Consider the following 23,991-nt stretch of genomic DNA (forward strand, 5'->3'; position numbering starts at 1 on the left):
ATCAAATATTATATTAGACGCGCAACGTAATAATAATTATATATCATGGAAAATAATATATATGTATATTCCTAGAGACGTCCGCCGTACAGGTGCTAATAATAATAATAATAATAATAATTATGTGAAATACAATTTTCTTGCGGTGCAATCGGCTCACGCCGCGACGTGCATTTACATTGCCTCTCGTACATTATTCACCACCTCCGGTGGGTTTTTACGCACACTCAACTGTTGTAGTGTGCCGGCGCACGCCACTTACCTATATCGCGCGTTATAGACCACTACGGCCACTGCGCGGTCCGCTGCAGTGAACACTACCGTCACTCGCATAACGCTGAGCGACCGACGACGACGACACGACGTAGTTTAAAAAAAAAATAAAAACGATAATACATCGATAAATTAATAAATCAATACAATAATATTATATCCGTCGATCACTACCTACGACGACGGTACTATATTGTGATCAATTTTTCTGTCCGTGTCTGATGTGCCGCCGTTCGATCGCCGCGAGTGCTGCACGCGAACCACCCCGTTGTCGCGATCAAATGACTCGACCGTCGTCATCGGTTTAGTTTTTTTATCATATTCCTTGCGAACGGACGACAGTTTTCACGCACGCGAATCAGTTCATTTATTAATATTTTCCTCTAGCGCAGTGCAACACGATATACACTTCGTTTATAATATATTATAACTCGCCCGGAGGATTCGTAACGCAAGTCCGGTAAGTACCATATAGACTTTGTACGATACGGGGTAATTACAAGCACAATGCCATTTCCGATTTCGAGACCGAATAAAGTAGTCGCAGTAGTCCCGCCGAGTATATAGTAGCAAAAATAAGTACACGATGGAAAATCTGCCGTGCACGCATTCGAATACGAATGATGTCTTTATAATTATTAGGTACATTTCGTCGTTGGGGGAGGAGGGGGGGTCGCAAGATAAACCCATCCAAAATATATTGTATACACTTAGCACTCGTGGTATTGTTCACTGTTTATATGTAATTACGCATCGATGTTAATGTGTATCGTCTCGTCGCGGCGTTAGGTTTAACTAAATATTTTAAAACATTGTAAGCCGGCCACCTCTTTACAGATGGTATAGACTATAGGTACTCACTTGCCAACATGTATAGTTAAGTGCATATTAATGTAGGTACTATTTAACATATATGTTGTTTAATTTTCGTTTGGTCGATACGGACTAATGACTTTTGCCAAACGATTTTAATTGCAACGTAAACATTTTGAATAATTAATCATAACTACCTACCATTAATATAGTCTCGACGTAGATATCGTACTTACCTTAACCTTTCATGATACTAAAAATGTTTATATTAAATATCGAAAATTCAAAAATTCTAGCTAGGTAACGATAAAGTTTCTTACTGCAGACGAAGACCGATATATTATTATAATTCGTATTTTATAGACGTGCTAAGAGGACGTCACACCCGCATATGTGTTGTCTCCGTCTTACACACGTACGATGTAGACAAAACGCGTTTACGCAGTCTGAGTATAAATCGCTCAATTTTGGTTCTAGTGTAAAAATACTTACTATAAAATTGAATTGTGACAATATTTATGAGGGCAAGTGATTGCGTTTTTTCCATCTCACCTAATATAATGTTCATTATATCGTTTAGAAATAGCAAAAATTTCAACATTTAAAAAAAACTTTTAATTTTTCAAAATTAAAATTTTTTAAAAATAACTCAACGTCTTGCCCTCTAAAATATTGTTATCTTTTGAATTTTGTAATAGGTGTTCTACTCAGACTGCGTAAACGCGTTGTGTCTATGCTGTACGTGTGTAAGACGGAGACAACACGTCATGCGGCTGTGACGTCCTCTTAATAGTATACAATATAGTCGTACCTAGTATAATAATGTCAAACGTATAGGTAATTTAAATTTATTGTGTAGAATTAAAAAAAAGTATGTATTTTTGTATTAATCTTGTAATAATAACGGATTCTGTAAAGTTTAAATTTCTATTCACCTAGACCTACTTGCGACCTGCATTAGATAAAGATTTCGACGTTTAGCCTCATGATTCACATTTCACCTTCGCGTATTTTACATTAAAATGGTTAAAAGTGTGTAAACCTGTTTGTTGAATCTTGAATATTGTTTGATATGTTGGAAATTTGTCCAACAATGTACAAAATATCGAACGAGATAACGATGTACGAAAAATCATTTAACACACAATGCTAATTCTTAAATAGTTAAACGCATTTTACGTGCTAAAATATCCGTATAATAAATTGTTGAACTTGAAGATGTACGTTTTATTCTGGGTATTGCAAGTAGGAATGATATCCATCAATATTGAATATATAAAATTATTGCGTTATTGATTTAATCGATAAGAATTAAGATCACTTAACTATCGATTAATTCGGTGAAAGTTAGCACTAGTAAATTTTTGATAACATATAATATATATATAACAGTAACAATTTTTAGTTTATACCTGTAAACAATAATGATAGAAATATTGTATATTTTGACTTTAGGTATAATATTAAATCAAATATGATATTGATTATAATAAATAAATAAATAGTAATAACGTCTAGTTTTCTTAATAAAAAAAAATATTATTAACACTTACCCAAATCGTTGAATTTAAGACTCGGAAATTTGATAATACAAATTATTTTGTTTAAAATGTACAAAAAATATTCTATTATGGTGGCGGTTGCCACTTGCCATTATACTATAATATATATACCGAAACTGATAACGAAAACGTTAGAATATTAACAGAATATCACCTTAAAATCCACATCCATTCAATATATGAGTGTATTAAAGTGTCAAATAACATTAAAATATAATACCTAGGAGTATATACTAGTATATATAATAATAATAAGAATTCAAGTATGAAATAAGAGTTCGGTATCACATTTTAGTAAAACGTGGGCGTGTGGTTAATTTTTTGAGGTCTGCTGATTGTTGATTATAGTCAGACTAAGTAGAGTAGACTCTACTTGTTATGTATCCATCGGTAAGTAAGGTTTTTGACTTAATATTATAAATGCTATTGTCATTTATTAAATAAGAAATAATATTTCAAAAACGTTTCATGGAAAATACCTATTTAAAAAACCGAAATTTGTTAGATAAACCAGTACCTGTATAATATATAATTATGGTTGTATAACTATATTATATATTATAGTATTTATATATTTAGTATTTTAAGTTATCAAAAAATAATAATATTTATATTATGTAATTTTAAATCGATTTTTTACAAATGTAATCAATTTTAATCTAATTTATTTTAACAAACTGTAAACAGCCTCTACAAAGTGATCTGTTTTATTTACTTAATGTAAGTCAGTCAATATTTTTAAACATTTAAATAATTTAGCATAAATATTAAATTTGAAAATTATAGTTCATAATAATATTATTGTATAGTTATTTCTTATTGATATTAATAATTTGGGTTTTTGAATGTTTAATATTCTTTTTACGTTCAAACAAATTTGTGATTACAAAATTTAATATATATATACCATACCCTGCAATGGCCATTATAATAGAATACCTAGATGTATAGCCTATACATAAGTTTTTACCTATGAAAATTAATATCAATAACGATCACTGGCCAACATTAAATTTACATCAACACATAATTGCGTAAACATGATTTAAGTGGGTATTTTGCGTCTTGTATGGGTGACCAATACCGGCTTTCCCGTGTAGTGTGCGTATTTTATTTCATAAATGTAATGACGGATACAATCCACTGACGTCATTATAATGATCTGTGTGTATTACAGCTATTATAGTATGCAAAGTGGTTGATGGGAATATTTAATTTACACATTTTGGGTCAAGCACCTGTTCTTTATATCTAAATGTACCATAATGCATACATGTATAGTTAATGATAAACGTTTTGAAGTTGTAATCCATAATATTATTATACCTATACTCTACGCGATTTTATATTTCAATGAAATATATTCCTTTTTTTTTCAAATAAGCGTTTGTGAGAGATATGGTTCTTATTTGTACATGATTTACATTGGTTACATCTGGAATGCCAAATACTCATATAGATACTAATATCGCTACCACTTCCAAGTACATTTTAAAATAAGTTGTACGTGTGTATAGTAGGTATGTGAAGTATGAAATGACAATAAAAATTTGCGTACGTAGAACTTGGTCAGATCTAAAAACACGGAAGTATATTACTCAAAACAAACTATTCATAATTGTATTTGTATTTAAACGCTTTTACGTAGGTATACACATCAGTTGCTATAAATTGACCAACGGTGTAAAATGATGCAATAATAATATGATACTTTAATAATAAATCCAACTGTGATTTTTATTTTTCTGAACTATATTTTGCCTATCGTCAAGAACTAATCTACCTATACGGTATATACACAGTAGCCTACAATAGAACAATATTATGCGCTTCGTGCGAACAACGAATAGTAGCATATATTATTATTGCTTGCACATTCCAATGATGTTGAAAAAAAAAGAGATAAATTGTTTTTTTCAAATTCTTTCTACTCGACTAAAATACTCATTAAACCGCATATTTGTATTTGTATGTGTTGAATATTTACTTTAATAGGTATCTATAACTTTTGCATACTGTTTAACATATTATTGTTATACGGCTGAGAGTTGTCTTCGATTTTTCATGTCTTGTCAAGATCGCATTGTTAGGTGTTATTTAAAATCATGCCATAGGATTGTTCTAAAATTATAAATCATTTTTAAAATACAAATGCAAATAAAGATATCAACTATCAATTACATTACTAGGAAAGTTGATTTTTCGTTATGAAGATTGGGAAATAAATCAAGAGAAAGTTTCAGTTTTCGATTGCTCATTGTTTAGATTTTTATATGGTTAGAATATTATGTATATAAATGAACATTACTCCTTCGTAAAAAAACATTGTATTATTTTATTATATTCACATAATATGGTACAAGAAAGAAGTAATATTCAATGATTAATATAGCTCATTGACTCGATGTTTTTAAACGATTATTCATATCTACAACTGATGTATGTAACTTAAACTTAAACTGCTAATTAATCTTCACGAAATGATGTTCGTCACAAATTCACCCAGTCTAATATAAATCGTCGTGGCCGCCACTGCTACCGCCGCAGCCGTTGCGAATTCATTATATACACCGTACACAGTGCATTAAGTATACACGTTTCGTATAGGCTTATAATATTTTATTAGTCGGACACTAACAACGGTTTGAATTTAAAATACGAAATTAGTGGGACAGATAATTCATTCAGACATTAGTTCTGGAATAAAGTAATGGGGTCAATGGGAAAACGATTTTACAATAATTTAACAATTGTTTACAACACTTGCCAAGAACTGGAAAACTATATATAGGGGACCGCGGGGTAATGTGATCTTGTATCTACCCATAATTGAGTCATTGCCGTTTGAATCGACCAACGTGCAGTTATAATGCCCAAACTAATTAAAAATATATTTGTACATTATTTTTTTCACTAGCTGGTGTGGTATAAATTTACATAAAGAAATACACGATACACAATATACTTAATATACATTAAAATATATTACAAATTCATATTATAATAGTTTGATTAAAAATAAAAATATTATTATTACAATTAATTCTCAAGGTAAAATCGCATCTATTCTCATTCGGTTAAATACCTCTTAACACCATTTCTACACAATAATAATACGTTATTACGATTTTAACAATATTACGAAATATACAGTTATACTACACTACTACAACGTATTGCCCCTCCTGCACTAAGGGTCTTGTCTACAGTTTTTGACAATCTGGTCGATTCTCGAACAGCCGGACACGAGCCATGGTTCATAAAAATATGTAATTACTAATTAGTAATTAGATATTTTATTCGGCTCTTTCATTTCGCTTTCAAGCATGTAGGTACAGTATATTATAATATGTAACAATTTTTTTTTTGGTAACGAAATCTTCCCGCAATCCCACCCATAACAATTTGTTGATTTGCAGACTATAATACAATTATATAGTTGTAATATTTTGTATTTTTAAACGTGTTTAAACGAATATACCAGATACCTATGTAGGTATAGGTATAATATTATGTACTTGTATATTTTACTGACAACCACACAGGTACTATTATTATATATAGTGACTATACTGGACACTGGCTATAGCCTATAGATAGACTCTACCTATAGCCACCGTATACATTATAGGTACCAAAGGTATTTCTTGCGGCTAACGCACAATTTTATGATATTGTTAGTTGTTACCAATCCCAATCGCATAACCTTGACCGGAAATTTTAGTTTTCTCGCGGTTACACCAATTATTACATTTGTTGTTACATAATATTATTATACACAGCCACCATAAAGTGTATCTATATACGAGATACGTTCGTGTTTCAAACGCAGACGCATCCCACCGGGTCGTATTATAGTAGTACCCACCTACCTAATATACCGGATTGTTGTGAAAGTGAAAGACCGTATTATGGAAGAGGAGAATTTATTAACGAATTTTTGATGATTTATATGTAAACACTTATTATATATATACTCAAGTTTGTGTGTGTATTATAGTGTAGAGTTATAATTATATTTATTATGGAGAGCAGGTGAAAGAATCCGGTTTACGCGTACAATACGAAAAAAAGCTCTGCGTATGATACGCATCGATAGTTTATGGGGCATACGCGACGACACAAGACGCGTATTCAAATATAATCATATAAAATAGTAAATAATAAAAATAGATAGTAGGTATGGGCACTTGCGCAAGCTTACGACCATAATAATAATATGTATACAAACATATTGAAATATTATTATTAATGACTGAGGCGGTTGCAGTGTGATATTTGGTGTCCTTGACCAATGGTATGAATATAAAATATACATATTATGTATACCCGTGTGTTGCAGTATTGTCGGGAAAACATTTTCTTCCATTTGGTGTCGATGGGATGACGAATTTTGTAGTCCAATGATTAATGAGTAATGACTATATAATATGTGCCCATATACGATGGTCGGCTAAATTACCATAATATTATCTAATGTTCTACTATATAGTGATTTGTCGATAGTATAAAAAATTAATATTCCCAGGAACATTGTATATAATATTATCGTGGATACGCGAAAAACAAAATGATCAAGTTTATATACCACGGTTGTGTTACAACTCCCAGCGGTCGACTTTTATTGCTCTCAGAGGACGTCCACTGTCTACATATATCCTCCCAGATCTTGACCTAATTTCCAATCGGCCTCTTCATTCTGTAGGCACACGTGCACGCACATAGGTAGTAGGTACATACTTTGGAAATATACAGTGCGGTTTTTTTGCTATGACCTTTCCTAAATGCGCATATCAGAGTCTTCGGCAATGATAAAATATATTATTTATCTTATAAAACCGCCGACAGTCATACCATAATAATGAATATCGTAATTTTAAATATAAACAAAATTATGAATTCGCTGATTGAACTGTGGACCATTCTAAGCACAAAAGTGTGAAACGTATAGGTAGGTAGTAGGTACGCCATTTAAGTGACAACGGATGTCTATGGCTTATGAATATTTTTCGAAAGACAAAATAACCACGCTGGATAATATCAATTGAAATGTTTACAATGTATTAGTATAAATTATTTTGTGCAATGTCATCGATTTCTAATAGGCAAGAATCTACAGAAACGCTGTTTTTTTTTATTGAAACTAGTATTATATTACTCGTATTTTCAGGGTTGTTTTAACTATCTATTTTGGAGTAAATATTACACTGAAATTAATATCAATGTATTATATATGTATATAACATTATCACATAATATTAAGTATATGCACATAGTGGTCATAATAATATATCGTACGAACTATATTTATTTAACGTGATATTTTATAAAACTACATAAGTATTAAATTTGTAAAATTATTTTTATATACATAGTACATACTATATATATTATATACTATTAAACATCGTCGATTGGAAAATTTATTGTATATTTTTATCATATAATAAACAGCATTACAGATGTATGTAATAATACACCTACGTCCTATTATACGTATATACAGTATGATGTATGTAGGTATATTAATATTTATTAGTAGTTAAATTTAATTCTATTTCAATGGACCTAAAATATTATGATTATCTAACCATAATGTATGGTATAGTAAAGGGTAATGGAAATTATTACAAAAATGTTTAATTATTTCTATACGGTACTACGGTATGTTGTATAACATGTAACTTGTAACTGCACCAAACACCATAAATATAACCATTAGTCGAATATTTCTATTTAAAATTTACCATTAATATAATGTTCCATTGTTGGAATATATTGTGTTTTTCATACGGATTAATTAATAGATAATTCTTGTTTGGAATCAAGTAGTGATAATCATCATCTCTTCAAATTGTTCAGAGCAAAAACCGTTCCACGTGGTGAGATTAGTTTCACGTTTTCGATTATATTTAATTTAGCTTACCGCGCATGACGTGTATTTCATGGGTAATGGGTATATCTACCTACACTCAGGTACGGATCTAGAAATAAGAAAAGGGGAGGTAGGTGAAAATATGTAGTTCAAGTTCATAAAAGTATAAGCATTAAGATTAAGTTTAAGCTTTTATGGTGAATAAAATATTTATCATACATGTATATTATAAAATAATAATAAGCAATAACAAACTTTAATAACAAAATTACCTTTTATTGCATATATTATATATAATTACGTAGGCAAGAGTGAAATATTTTAAGTACCTAAGATTAAAGGGGGGCCCACATAGCCCCTCTTGTATCCGTGCCTGCTTACACTTTATTGAGTATATGATGTAATTGTAATAATTTAACTAACAGAATATCCTGATAAAAGTCGGTGCGGGAAAGTCAAACTGACACTTTAATTCTTTAAATATATAATACATACAGTTGCACAGTGCCTCAGTCAGTCAGTCCAAGACAATGTAGTAAAGTAAAATTGAGGTGGGAAAGATTATGTGCTCGTAAATCGTAATAATATACTATAGTATGGAGGATGATTCCTTCGTTGGGAAACAAAAACTATCTGAAAATTACAAGAATTTTAAAACGCATAAGCTAATAATATTCAAAGGAAAATCATAAAAATGATGAACTATATATTATGTTCTATGACCAATATACACTGCAGCAGTCGGTCATACAGCTGTTATGTGATCTATATCTGAAGAAATCTTATTAGGTGGTCCACAATCCACCAGTTCACGGCGTACCTCCTGCAGCTATATACACTATTTGTCTACTTAATCATAGTACCATACTTTGTCAATTCCGTAATATTATAATAATATTGATTTTTTTTTGCACATTTTTTTTTCTTGCGTTTGTATGCAACAACGTTTTTGAACTGAGTTTTCTGAGTTTTTACATCGTTGAATATCACACGTCATTGACAATGGGTGGTAATGCGTTTAATTCCACTCTTCGAGGTTTCCTGATATATTGAAAACTTGCATACGCAATACTTACTCGTATATTGTACACAGGTACACATCTTATTATTCATTTGTATTTCTGTGACTAAAACGACGTTTTAATAATAATAAAATATACATGTAGGTAGCGAGTGTTTTATAACTACGAGAACCTTACTCATGAGCGCAGCGACGGCGACTGCGGTTAACAAATCGTATGACATCAATCAGACTGTGACTTATGAGATTGAGCAATTGTTCAAATGTATTTATATATATACAATATATATGCACAAATAAACACCAAAACTCTCTATACCTACAGGCACACAGTGTATAGTATGTCAGGTATATATAATAATATAATATATATTATACAGTGGCGCTGCGGATAAAATACGATGTATGATAATAATAATAATAATAATAATAATATAATATAATATAATAGACGTAACAACAGCGGCGAGCAGTATACCTAGGTACCTAACGTATGTGGTGTATGTGTGTACTGTGCACGTTGTGTTGCATAATGTGGATCATAATGTACGATTGTGAAGTAATCGGTGGTCCTTATAAGAAAGAAAATACTAAAATGAATAATAGGTATATATCTGGCTCGAAAATAACAGTGATGTATAATAAACATATACAAAAAAATGAGGAAAAAAATAAAATCATGCACACAACATGATATAATTTATAGGTAGTCATATTCAATATTCATTTCGATAATCGTATATTATATTATTATAGTCGACCACAGATACTAAAATCATTAGGTGTAAAGTACCTGTATAATAATACGTAGGTAACAACGATATTATGTATGTGTACAACGATATGAGAGGCACGAAACGCTAAACGAATGTATCTATAATAATAGTATAAACAAGGTCTGACGACTACACATGCGCGCACATAATTTACATACCGCATTACATTGCGATACACATACTACGGAAATAAAACATTGCGAAAGCCGAATTTGTATTGTTTATAATATTCTCATTTTCTGTTTACAATTTTACAATATTATGATATTGTCAGACCCTAAATGTAAAAAGTAAGTGGGTAGGTGTACCTACACCATATTTCATAAAACACAAATAAAATGTTGTCGTCCGTTCTTGGAAAACAGTAAAACAGTAAATACAAACGTAACAAGGTTAAGTGTTATTTTTTTTATAGAAATGTACATATACGCTTTTAAAGGAATATTATAATATTAAAAATATACGCTATGCGTAATAATGTGTGGTAACATGGTATGTTCCTAAAGTGCTATAATTTTGTGTTCTTTGTGATTCTGAACAAAATGCCTTGTCGGATAATCTACTATACATATAATGTTTCATAGTCACTAATCGATAGATAATAATCTAGTGTTAGTCATGTCTTAAATTTTAAGTATGTCATCAAAAACATACAATGTGAATTGTTAACGAACACAAAAAAACCGCGGAAGTAGCTCTGCTGTACAGTAGGTTTCGAGTGTACGAGTCTATCGTCGTTAAGTAAATCAGTGTAATATAATGTATAATATGTTAAATTTGAAATCAATAGTAAATCATTGCATACGAAATACGCTTCTGAGTGGAGACATAGGGCGTACACAGAAATTTACCAGAGGGGGAGCGAAATATTTTCATTTTTGAATTTTTAGATTTACTAAACGATAAGTGAAAAAGTACTTATTTCTTGTGAGTTATGACAAGTTTTCTATTATATAGGTAGGGAATGTAAAAATTATTTATGAATTATGTAGATAATTGGTTAAAACTTACAGTTGGCAGAATTTATATCTAAATTAAGAGGATGTCAGGCGTCAGCGCACCATTTGTTTTCAACCTTTGTCCCACGCGGAACATGGGAAATTTATGTTTAGGAGAATCTACTCTGTGTTTTTATTTAATTTTTAATAATTTACACGCTCATAACTTACATAAAAATTAAAATAGCCAACGTAGGGACACAACTCACAAGTAAATAAGTAATGTTCTTAAATTAAAGTTTTATAAAAGGTGAATTGACTCTAATATTAAAAGTAATAAACTAATAACATAGGGTTGGTTATTTGGTTCTGCTATACGCCTATACGTACATTTGTTATGTTGCGCGTGACCGCGTGGGTCGGAGAACGAACAGATAGTGCGCTGACACCCTCTTATAAATACATAATTTTAAATTCATTTATATGAAATTTTAAATTCACGAATGAATCTTTTTTATATATCTACATGATATACTGATTTTCTAGGTTTTAAAAAATCAATAAAAATAACAATCAAACCATTTTGAAATTCAATTTTTTTTTTTTTAAATTTAAATTAATATAAAAAAGATTACTGGGCTTCACTAAGGAAAACTCGTGTGGAGGCCCAGGGTTATCTTGGTTTACAAATAAAAATAATTTTTTAAATCTTAAATTTTAATTTTACTGTAAAACAGCATAAGCGGTAGAAACGAACTATTATTTATTTTATTGGCTACTTAAAAAATCAAAAAACAAAACGTAACTGAATTAATAAATATAATAAACCAGACTTTGATAAGACAAACTATTCTATGTAATCTAAGAGCATTTATTTATTTTTATCATAAAAGTAAAAACTTGATTAACACTTGGTTACTTGGCTCCACCTCTACATACCATAAATCTATAAAAACCAAAGTTTTTATAGTTTTGATATTCATAATCGAGTCACTCTGTAAAAATAATATTATAGTTTGTTTATTTTGTGATATTTGTATTATACATAATGATAATCATAATTTTCTCTGAAAAAATCCAAGGTGGGTGGTAACTACGCCGTCTTGCCCCGTCCCCCTGCGGACGCCCTTGGTGTAGTCTCGCCTATATTTCTAAGGATATTTTATTAAGTAAATTTTAATATTGTTATAGGTAATTTATTTTTATATTAGTAATACGAAAGGTTGAACTAATTTTTGACAACAACAAATCGTACATAAACATTATATAATAATTATTGTAATATTATTTCATAAAATATTTCTAGCTCTTATTAACGTATAAATTACAAGTCAATACTCAATGCAGACGTACTGTTCAACAATATAAATAAGTTTGTCGTATAAATAGCTTAAAATAAATTTAAATATTTTAAAAATTGCATCGAATAATGTGTAGAGTTCCCAAAATAATAACAATATACGAATAGGTAAAAAATCATACCAATAATATTTTTTGAATTACAACAAAATATCTAATTACAATCGTTATTTTTCATTTAAATATCCAATTTCGTCAAAATAATATTTTTAGTATAGTATTATTATTACTGAAGCATTAACTTATAAGTCAATTCTGACGGTGCACCGCGGTGCATAGAACGGTGTGAATAGGTTCATGGTATATGATTTAGGCATTTAGCTAAAATCATTCTACATATTTTGAATATTTTACTGTGTATAGTGTATTGACATAGATATTTCAAGTGTTTTTTGAATAATGATGTCATATTGTCATCAGAATTTTAACTACAAAAGCTCATAAAAAATGTTTGGCCTTATAAGTGTATACACTTCATTTTTTTAGATATGTACTTGACAGTTTTACTTTTAGTTCCCAAATTCAATTATAACCAATTTTCTACCAGAACTACCAGAACCAATCCTAAATATTTTACAGCACTCTACTACTCTAGTAGTAGTAGCTCATGTTTATATAAACAACTACTAACTAACCTATAGTAAAATAAAATAAGTATAGGTATTTATAATAAGCTTTTAGATATTTATTTTAAACGGTCAATTCATCTATTCTATTATCTCAGTGTCTAGATACATAAATACATAATGTAACTAATGTTGATAAATTTTACCAGTGTCCCTGATTTACAAGTACCGAAGGACGTTTTATTAAATTACTATAATTATAAAAATATTTCTTATAATAATTATCATACATATTTTATCATATCATATACCTACCTATTTAAATTTAAATTATAACACTATGTATCTACAGCGGATTAAATCAATATCTATCATACAGATTACTAGATGGCTAGATTCCAGAACCAATGTAGGTTCCATATTACATTTTAAATATATATAGAGAGATAAAACAATAATTAAATCGTTGATTATTATTTATATTCTATATATTCGTTCCGTTATTAATAAATAGATTGTAAAGAAAACAACTTTTAATAATAATAAAAAAATATTCGTACCTACAAATTTTTTTGTTTAACAAAATTGTATTTTATTTATTTTAATGATCAAAATTACTTTCATTAACGTATACTAAAATGTTATGCAAATAAATTTGACCAAAAAATCAAAAAAACCATAAAAAGTGAGATTATAAATGAGTGGGACTAAATTATTCATGTGCGATACTTTGTTAGAAAATTTAACTAAGCCAATATCTAGGGGGGGAGGGTATCAGCCATCAAGTGTACAGAAAAACATAACACCAGAATCGCAATTAATGATATTGAAATAATAATAGTACCTATTGACATTTACGATTTATTTGTTTTTCAGTTTATTATATTTTACTCGTAGGCCGTAGTTAATGCATTAATTGTTTTCAACTTTTGTGTTACAATACATTTTGTATAAAGTTTATATTTCATGATTTATTACAATTTTTATATTAATTGATTATAGTGAACAGATTAATAACAAAAACGTGATAAACAAAATTACAATAAATTACAATAAATATGACGAAAACGGGAGTTACGAGAAAGGTAATATAAATTATCAAATTACTTCACACACATTTATAATAACGAAATAGTTTCTGGTCATATCATAATATATCAAAGTCCTAATAAAGATTTTTGGGATACCGAGACAATCCTGGAAAACCAACGTTTGGACTCTCTAAAATAAACCTAAAAACCGCAAATGCATTATAAATTATAATATACCTACTTGAATACCTTAATATTTATAACAAGACAAATAATGATTGTGTATAATATAGTATTAACTATTAAGATGAACACGACGCTGTGGATAAAAATATCAAATTAACCATTGAAATCGTACATGGACACATGGTAGTATGGTACATTAATATATATTCAATACAAAGTATGTGAAATGTGAATTGTCATTAATTTTGTTCAATACACGTGTTATGTATGCGAATTTTCTCACCATCGAAACGTGTTATAAGTGTTATAAGTTATTAGTAACTATCAATTACACATATAATTATTTCCACCCACGTTAATGATTACCCGTAACACGTTGATTTGCACACGTCAATGACTGGTTGGATTCTTAAGTATGTGAATTTTCAAGGATGACAAGGACACAAGGTACATTTAGATACGGCATAGATACTTATATTTTATGTAACAATGGATACCGTTTGAGAATTGATATCATAACAATAATATTATACTCGATTTGTCATGTAAATTGTTCAATCATAATTTTGGATTTATAGTTATATGTGGATTTTGATCATGTACCTATATAAATTAAAACTAGACGTAGGTATATATGGTATAGTTATTTTGTACAACAGCATCCCAGATATTACAAAATATGAGTATTGAGTGCAAAGTATTCGGTTTGAGTTCAAATTGAGTAGGTATTATAATAACTTTTTATAATTCCTTAATTCTTAACAATGTTGAAACCGAAGACAATGAAAATTTACATTCCAAAAATAATGATAATGAAATAAAAATATATTTGTTGAAACTACGAGTTTATATATTGAGTTATTATTATTACTTGAATAATATGTAATTAATTGTTTGCCCACCATTGGCGATATTATATAGGTATAGACGGTATAGTGACTTGTGTATAACATAAATAAATAATAAATATTTATTTTATAGACTAATTGGTTTATGCATTTTTACAAATCTATCGATTTAGAGTGTAGCCACACATAGTTAAAATAGTATAATATTATAGCTCATTAGAGATAATTGAATAGTTGAATCATATAATAGTTACAGTCACAAACGAAAAATGTTTCTAAGTCTAATGCTTTTCACAAGGTCCCATCGACAAGGTGAGGATTATAGACTGATGTTGTAAATAACGCGACTAGGTAGTATTAATTGTTTTATTAAAACAGCTCGGGGGCTCGTGAGTTTTCGATATTAGCAATAATACGACTAAAGTTATGTATATAACGTGCATGTATACATTTATTCTGTAGTTATATCTTACCGACCTTTATGTTATTCGGGAATAATATGGTATGGTTTAATTTTTTTGTGAAACATGTTAAGGAGTAAGGACTCCATAGAATAATACAAACCCATTCCTCTCTGTTTCACAAAAGCAAAATTATTTTTATGTTTAATTAAAAACAATTGAGTAATAATCATTTATTTTACACGATATTATAGCGATGCGTCCAGAATTGCCAATCGGATTGACGGAGCGACGGCCTCCGTTGGAAACACAACAGTCAACAATATGGACGAGGCGCCAACAAGCTGTGTGCGTAAGACGTGCTTACAAGAAATATGGACAGAGCTCAAATCCACATGTTATACTTGATGGGCTTAACATGACTGTCCCAAAAGGCTGCATGTAAGTTTGTTAAAATGTTTTCTTTTACATGAAGAAAAATTCGTAAGTGTACATTAAACGTACACTTACGAATTTTATATACCTAACATATACTTACATAATAATATAATATGTTGGTAATGTATAATTATATAGTATATAATGGCACACACGAAAATCACCTAAGAATAACGTAAAATAAAATGTTTACATAATTGTATATTATCATTCATAAAGGACATTTATTTTGTTATGTTTAAGAAGTAGTTATGTATAATGTTACTTAATTAGAGTTCTGAGAACTGATCAACGAGAATGTGTTTATTATATGACATTGAAAAACACAAAACTTAACAAAAAAATAATGTGTAGGTTAATCATATTTTTATATAGATATTACACAAGATTGATGTGATGATTATAAAATATATAGCCGGTAGTTACATATTATTATAATGTGTTTGTGGTGAACAAAAAAAAAAACACAAAGAAAATAATACATATATACTTACATATAGGTATAAATAATTATAATTATCAGTTGGACTATACGTGTGAGGGTACTTGGTATCCATGGTATTATATTGTGGCCCCGAACGTATATTGTACGTGGCATTCATTTTCTAGATATGGTCTTTTGGGAGCTAGTGGATGTGGAAAAACCACATTGTTGAGTTGCATAGTTGGCCGCAGAAGACTGAACGCTGGTGAAATATGGGTGTTGGGTGGTAAACCGGGATCTGCCGGCAGCGGCGTTCCAGGACCTCGTATCGGATACATGCCTCAGGTATAGTAGCTATATGTCCTCACTCCTCTACAGTTGTTTTGAATACAGCCGGAGCAATCGATTTTTACTCAAAAATGGTTTTTATATATTTTTAAAGGAAATTGCTCTTTATGGAGAGTTTACGATACGGGAAACTATGCAGTTTTTTGGCATGGTAAACGGCATGACACCGAAACAAGTGGATGACGAAATAGAATTTTTACTTAAATTCTTAATGTTACCGTCGGCCAGCAGGCCGGTAAAAAATTTGAGGTACATAATTAATCTCTTTATAATATGTAAGTTATTTGCTGAATATAACGAATAACACTTTTTTCAATGCATTTTGGTGCAGTGGTGGACAGCAACGAAGAGTTTCTTTTGCCGCGGCCCTGTTACACAATCCCGAGTTACTGATTTTGGATGAACCTACTGTTGGCGTTGACCCAGTTCTTCGACAAGGGTTCGTATAACATACCTATACAATCATACGTTTATTAACATGCGTGATTTTTTTACACAGAATATGGGACCATTTAGTCCATTTAACTAAGGATGGAGGAACAACCATTATTGTAACCACACATTACATCGATGAGACTAGGCAAGCTCATATGGTAATTATTACATATATAATAATGATAAATAATATATACATATACTTCAATATACTTGTAGACCACATTTTCAAATGATTGTGTTTTTTTACTACCTGTGAGTGATGGTGAAGTCCTATGGTGACACAAATTCTGTTTTTAAAATGAGAACCACTCATGTTAACTATAAATATTTTAGCAGATAATTTTTTTTAAATATTGACGTATCAAAATCAAAATTTGAACCAGTAGTTCAAGTTATTAACTTTGTGTACTAAGGTGTCTAGGTCAGGATAATATATCCATGTTGATGGGTTATAAAGATATGGGGGCAAGTGCTATAATAGTTTAAAAATTATTGTAGTTTATAATTTTATATAAATCCATCAATATTTATAGTTTATAAAAATGGTCAAAGTATAATAAATACTAGATCCGATATTACGCCTATTATAAATTATTTTAAAACAATTTTTAAGGACTATTATCCTTAATATAAACATTTTAATAACTGAAAAACTATAATCGTTTGAATATTGAATTAGATGCACCAAAATGTTTATAAAATTATCCACTAAATAATTTACTGTAAATAAGGGGGATTCTTATTTAAAAAAACATAAGTTTGTATCGAGGCATGACGCACCTTAAGTAGGTAGTACAAAAAATATTGTCTCAACATGTTACCAGTTAGATTTAAATCTATTACAAAACATTTATTTTGAAAATCGTAAATGCCGGTGTTTAACAGATTGGATTAATGAGAGGAGGTAAATTTTTGGCTGAAGAATCGCCTACATCGCTGTTACAAAAATACAATTGTCAATCACTAGAAGACGTTTTTCTAAAGCTTAGTGTCATTCAAAACCGTGGAAAACGGAGGCGTAGCAGCATTTTACATGACATAACAGCCTCCATTTCTGTTCCGGTAAAAATTATATCGTATTATGATCTATATTATAAACAATTTAAAATTTAATTTTTATATAATGTATAATAATAATGAATCCTTGTAAACTCTATCCATATAGGAATCATCTCCCACGCCTGCTATCGAAGCGCTGAATTCGATATGTGACAACTCGTCGGAAATGAGCGGAGAATTTGGAGACAGCATTAGTCCCGTTCCACTAAGTAAGCGTATGTCTGTATCTTCAATGCAAGTCAACAATGCGGAAATGGAACTTCCACCAGAAGTAAATACTAAAATGAAATTTTTGGACCAATGCAAAATATTTCAGACGCATCACATGCGAGCATTGATATGGAAAAACTTTCTGTGGATGTGGAGAAATGTGGCGTAAGTGACCTTAATATACGAATACGTTAATGTAATATAACCGATTATTTTTAGGAAAAAAAATATTTTAAATTTAAAGTTCTTTATCGTGTTTTGATAAAACTAGGTTACCTACCCATATTAAATACATGTGTCATGTATTATAAGAAAAACTTGCATGACATCTGATAATCGATAGGGACTAATAAATTATTAACACTAAATTATGGTAATGTAAGTATGTAACCTTGGCTTACGTTTAGTATAATAAATGTAGCAATGAGTTTAACAAGAAAAACAAAGGGGGTAAGTTGATGTCATTCTGCTGTACAGTTGCCAGTAGGTTACAAGTGGGTCACTGTATAATGGATGGTATTACATTTTAATTCAATCATAAAATATCATTGTATGCGAAAAACGATTCTGAGCGGGGAAGGTTTGTCAGTGTGGATATTTTATATTATATTTATATTGTTATTACTTATTACTTATCATTAATACGGTAGCCGGTAAGTTGAATTAGTATTATAAAATTATAACAAAATAACTAAAATCGTTATTTTTGGTTCTTTAAAATGTAATTTCGTCCAAATTTAGACATAAAATATCTCTATAAAAACTGTGTTTTTATATTTTTAAGATTTTTTGATTACAGAATAACTTACTTATATGATTATATATTGATATTTACAGAAAAAATAATTAATTAATTAATTAAAAATTAAAAACATACATCATTGTAAAATCAATATATTCATCGTTCCGCGCAGAATCTAAAATGTAAACCCAAATTCACTAATATAATTTTAGTTGTGGTCGTTGTTGAAAATACATTATTAATATTTGAATAAAGAGTTAGGATAATAAATTATTTAAAAATACAATTGATTTATTTTTATAATAATATGTTGTTTTATTTTTTAACCTGTAAGTATGTTATTTGGAAAGAAACAAATTAAATTGTAAATAATAAATATTGAATTATAGATATTTCAAATATTATGTTAAAAACCAACGTATAATAAGTAGGTACTCCAATAAAATAACTAATAAAACAAAATATTGCTTGTGAGAGTAATATTACCAGTGATTGAGAAACGACATTTTTCACACTACTTTTTAAAAATGAATATAGTTTTGAATACTAATGTATTCGAAATTCATACTCAACATGTATGTATGTTTTAAAATAAAATACAAAGTAAAATTATATTGGTACGATAATTTGATACACTATTTTATAATTTTTTGTTAGTTGCTATAACGTCATAATCAATAATGCATGTAATAGGTACTACCTATATAGCTAAGTTATGTAAAACCTTTCGTTTCAAAAGCACCGTTCTATACACTGCTACTTAAGGATCGTTAAAATTAGTCCGAGTCTGGTCAACGGCAATTATAACTAAGTTGTCAATCGTTGGATATACAAATACTGAAATACATTGCATTGGACTTTGAAGTTATTAATTATTTTACTGTTGCTCACAGGGTAATGATGTTTATTGTCGGACTTCCAGTTGCCCAAATCGTGTTGTTTTGTTTGTCCGTTGGAAAAGATCCTCATGGCTTGCACTTGGCCATCGTCAACCATGAAACCAACAACAGAACGTGCCCGCCGACCGGATCTTGCGAGTTAACTCAACTCAGTTGCCAGTTCCTACGTCAGATTGAACTACGGCGGCAAGTATTAGTGAGTGATTTTTATGAATTAAAATCGTTGATTACTATTTTCTCAATAAATTACGTGTGAACAGTAATTTTTTTTATGATTTTAAAGTCGTAACATTTACCAGTCGGGTGGCACTACCGAGTGCCCTACCAATATCTGTTAGTCTCGCTATGTATATATTATCTTTAATCAAAATAATTAATTGTATCAAATGCGTATAGATTGTAATTATATTTTAATAAAAAAAAAAAAATAATAATATTTACCATATATGTTAAACTCTGCAATAGGATTATTTCGACGACGAAGAATCCGCTTTTCGAGCAGTTAAACGTGGTAAAGCTTGGGGTGCTATATCTTTCACTTCAAACTATTCAACGTCACTAATGCAACGTATGGATGATGGGACGGAAACAACGGAGTTGGCACTAGATGATAGTGTTGTCTCCATTTGGCTCGACGAATCGAGTAATTGATCTTAATTATTTTTTGTCTGCGAGTAATTCTAAATAAAATTAAAATAACCTACACCTATACAAATATAAGAACGATAAATTCTGTTGAAATTATTATTTGTTCCATTATTACTAACTATATATTTGCAATAGAATCATGCAATTTTGAAGTACCACAATTATTATTTTAGATCAACAAATATCCATGCTGCTTCGGCGAGATCTTGTGTTTGCTTTCGAAGATTTTGCTAAAATTCTGGCGGTGAATTGTAACTTCAGTACAAAAGTTGTAACTAGCCCTATACAGGTATAATTAATCATAGTTAAAACTATAAATATATATATATATATATATATTTAAGTTAATGAATTTGTTATTTTACCAATATTTTTATGGAAAAATACTACCTACACAGGTTTTATAAATTTATAGGTATAATTTAGAATTTAGATTAATATTTGTGTACCTACCTATTTGATTTCTAGTTCCATAAACCTATATACGGCCCATACGTACCAAATTTTACAGATTTTGCTGCTCCAGGGGTCATACTCACGTGAGTAATAATTATTTATATTTATAGTATTACCATCCATATCACTAATGAGTAATGAATAATGAGTTAATGAAAAATGTACAACTAATTTCTGAAATTCTAGGATTATATTTTTCCTGGCTGTAGCTTTGACGTCTGGCGCTATGTTGATCGAAAGAAACGAAGGCATATTAGAAAGAAGTTTAGTTTCAGGTAAACTTAAATACTGACATAACTTATATATAAATAAAGGATAGAAATAAAACAAATATTAATAAAAGTATCACAATATAATTTTACTAGGTATTACGGGGATTGAAGTACTTTTAGGGCACGTGGCGTGTCAACTTGTAATCATGGTGTTCCAATCACTGATGGTCATTGCATTCGCATTGGTTATTTTTGATGTTACCAACGAAGGGGATGTGTTTTGGATATGCTTATTAACGATACTGACTGGACTGTGTGGCATGTGTTTTGGTAAGAAATTATTTGAATTATACATTTTAATCTCACAATGAAATCGCAACGTATAGTCTAAAAATATAACGTGTTAATTTAACACCAAATTATTTCTTATGTGTTTTAGGATTTGTAGTTTCTTGTGTAACTGACAGTGAGAGGAATGCGACATATCTGGCAATGGGCAGTTTTCTTCCTATTGTCATGCTTTGCGGTTTGTATTATTTTATAGTTATAGCCCAGTTTTTCATAAGTGACTATTTGTCCTTAAATTTTCAAAAGCTTTTAAATATTTACACTTTAATCCTTAATCCTTGTGAAAATGTTTTTTACTGATCATACACAAGATTATATGATAACTGTGTGAAAGGGCATCATATTTAATATCAAATAATTGATTACCTTCTTCGTGTTTTTAGGCATAATATGGCCAGTGGAAGGAATGCACGCGGCGACAAAATCAATAAGTTTTTTTTTGCCACTAACACAGTCTACGGAATCGATGCGATCAATGTTGGCAAGAGGTTGGCCAATCACCGAACCTTCTGTTTACATTGGTTTTTTTTCCACAATAATATGGATTTTTGTATTCCTCACATCTAGTGTACTGTTGATTAAATTCAAAAAAGGATAGTCTATATAAACACATTTTTTTTTTTACTGCAAAATATGGACTACTACATACAAATTAATTGTAAGGTATCAATAGTTTTTAGTGACATACCGTAATATAAAGTTCCTTATATTATGTTCGCGTTACATGAATGGGACAGCAGTGTGTACTTTTATCAATCGGTTTATTTTTAGTTTCTTGCTCTATGTACCTAAATTAAAATTATTGCCAAAGCATTTGATATTTGAACTAAATATTTTATTATTCGTTGATATTGCTAATTAGTAGTTCATGAAATATCAATAAAAATAATTGAAAAAAATATGTAAATAAAAATTAGAAATCAAAGGCAATACATTATACATTACCTATATTAAGTGTTTATTACAATATTACATACATTTGATGTGACTATTCTAAGACTTACCTTTACCTACTTAGTACTTGGAAATATTTGGAAAGGTATTTCCCTTTTATATTATTTTACTGTATAATTTTTATGTTTATGATTTATTATTATAATCACAGAATCATTTTAATTATTTTTTTACTCATTTTTTATTTTACATACATTACCAAATAAAGACTTCGCATTTGTATACATAAGATAAAATTTAATCAATAATCCATAAAATATACAATATGACTTATTACAAATTGGTATAGGTAAAACTGTATAATAGGATCTATATTATAATCGATGTATTATTAGAGTTTAAAGGAAATGTTATTATAAAAACAATAATAACAAGGGTAAATGTAATATAATTAATAATGTAAGTTATTTTAATATTCATAATTTTTATTGTAATGATTGTAAAATATTAAGTTGTAGATTTTTGTATAAAAATATAAATTAAAAACGGTATTGTTAATGTCATGTGAATCGTATTGTTTATAGTTAAAGCTTAAATTAACTTAAGATAGTTATATATATTTATATTGAAAAAAACAACTGTTAAAATATTTTTGAATTCTTCTTTGTTGAAAATTAATTGTTCATATTATTTTACATGTTATATATTTTAGTATTTACCATTTTTATTTTATAAATGTTTAAAGTTTTGTCAATTATTTAATAATAAAATTGTAATATTTTTATTTATTTATAAAAGTGTTCATATCTACTATTACAAAATATATTTGTAATTTGTAAACTATGATGATAGGGTAATTAAAAAGCTTATGTTAATTTTGCATAACCTAATAAAATATAGTAAAATAAAAAGAACGAGATTACGAGAGCAGACATAGCATGAGGAGACTAAATTATAGGTCTATTTTCTCAATATTTAGATTTTTGGTTCGTTCTTTTTCTATATTTAAAATTGGTATACTAGATAAACACACTTGTCCACATGCGTTTCTTAAGTAATTTTTTATTAGTTAGTTTGTAAAATGATCGTTCTGCTCCTGCCACAGTGATTGCTGGCATTATAAGAAAAATGATGCAAGCTCTTAAAACGTCTGGAAAACTACAAAATTGAATATAAGGCTCCTAATATATTGTTACAATAGCAGTTAAAAATTTTAAAAAATACAT

General features: G+C 29.2%; 1 protein-coding gene across 1 annotated transcript; it reads left to right on the top strand.

The window, feature by feature from the left end:
- The first annotated feature begins 242 nt into the window (after window positions 1–242).
- On the top strand, window positions 243–23,456 carry LOC132952282 (ABC transporter G family member 23). Its single transcript, XM_061024541.1, has 16 exons — window positions 243–733; window positions 15,904–16,090; window positions 16,697–16,856; window positions 16,954–17,108; window positions 17,191–17,298; window positions 17,359–17,452; window positions 18,183–18,359; window positions 18,463–18,731; window positions 20,202–20,403; window positions 20,673–20,850; window positions 21,029–21,144; window positions 21,324–21,394; window positions 21,498–21,586; window positions 21,677–21,853; window positions 21,963–22,049; window positions 22,255–23,456. Exons 2-16 carry the CDS (start codon window positions 15,906–15,908, stop codon window positions 22,467–22,469), a joined length of 2,283 nt encoding a protein of 760 aa, XP_060880524.1. The 5' UTR covers window positions 243–733; window positions 15,904–15,905; the 3' UTR covers window positions 22,470–23,456.
- Window positions 23,457–23,991: the final 535 nt, after the last annotated feature.

The sequence above is a fragment of the Metopolophium dirhodum genome, chromosome 9, assembly GCF_019925205.1.
Source record: "Metopolophium dirhodum isolate CAU chromosome 9, ASM1992520v1, whole genome shotgun sequence".
NCBI lineage: Eukaryota > Metazoa > Arthropoda > Insecta > Hemiptera > Aphididae > Metopolophium > Metopolophium dirhodum.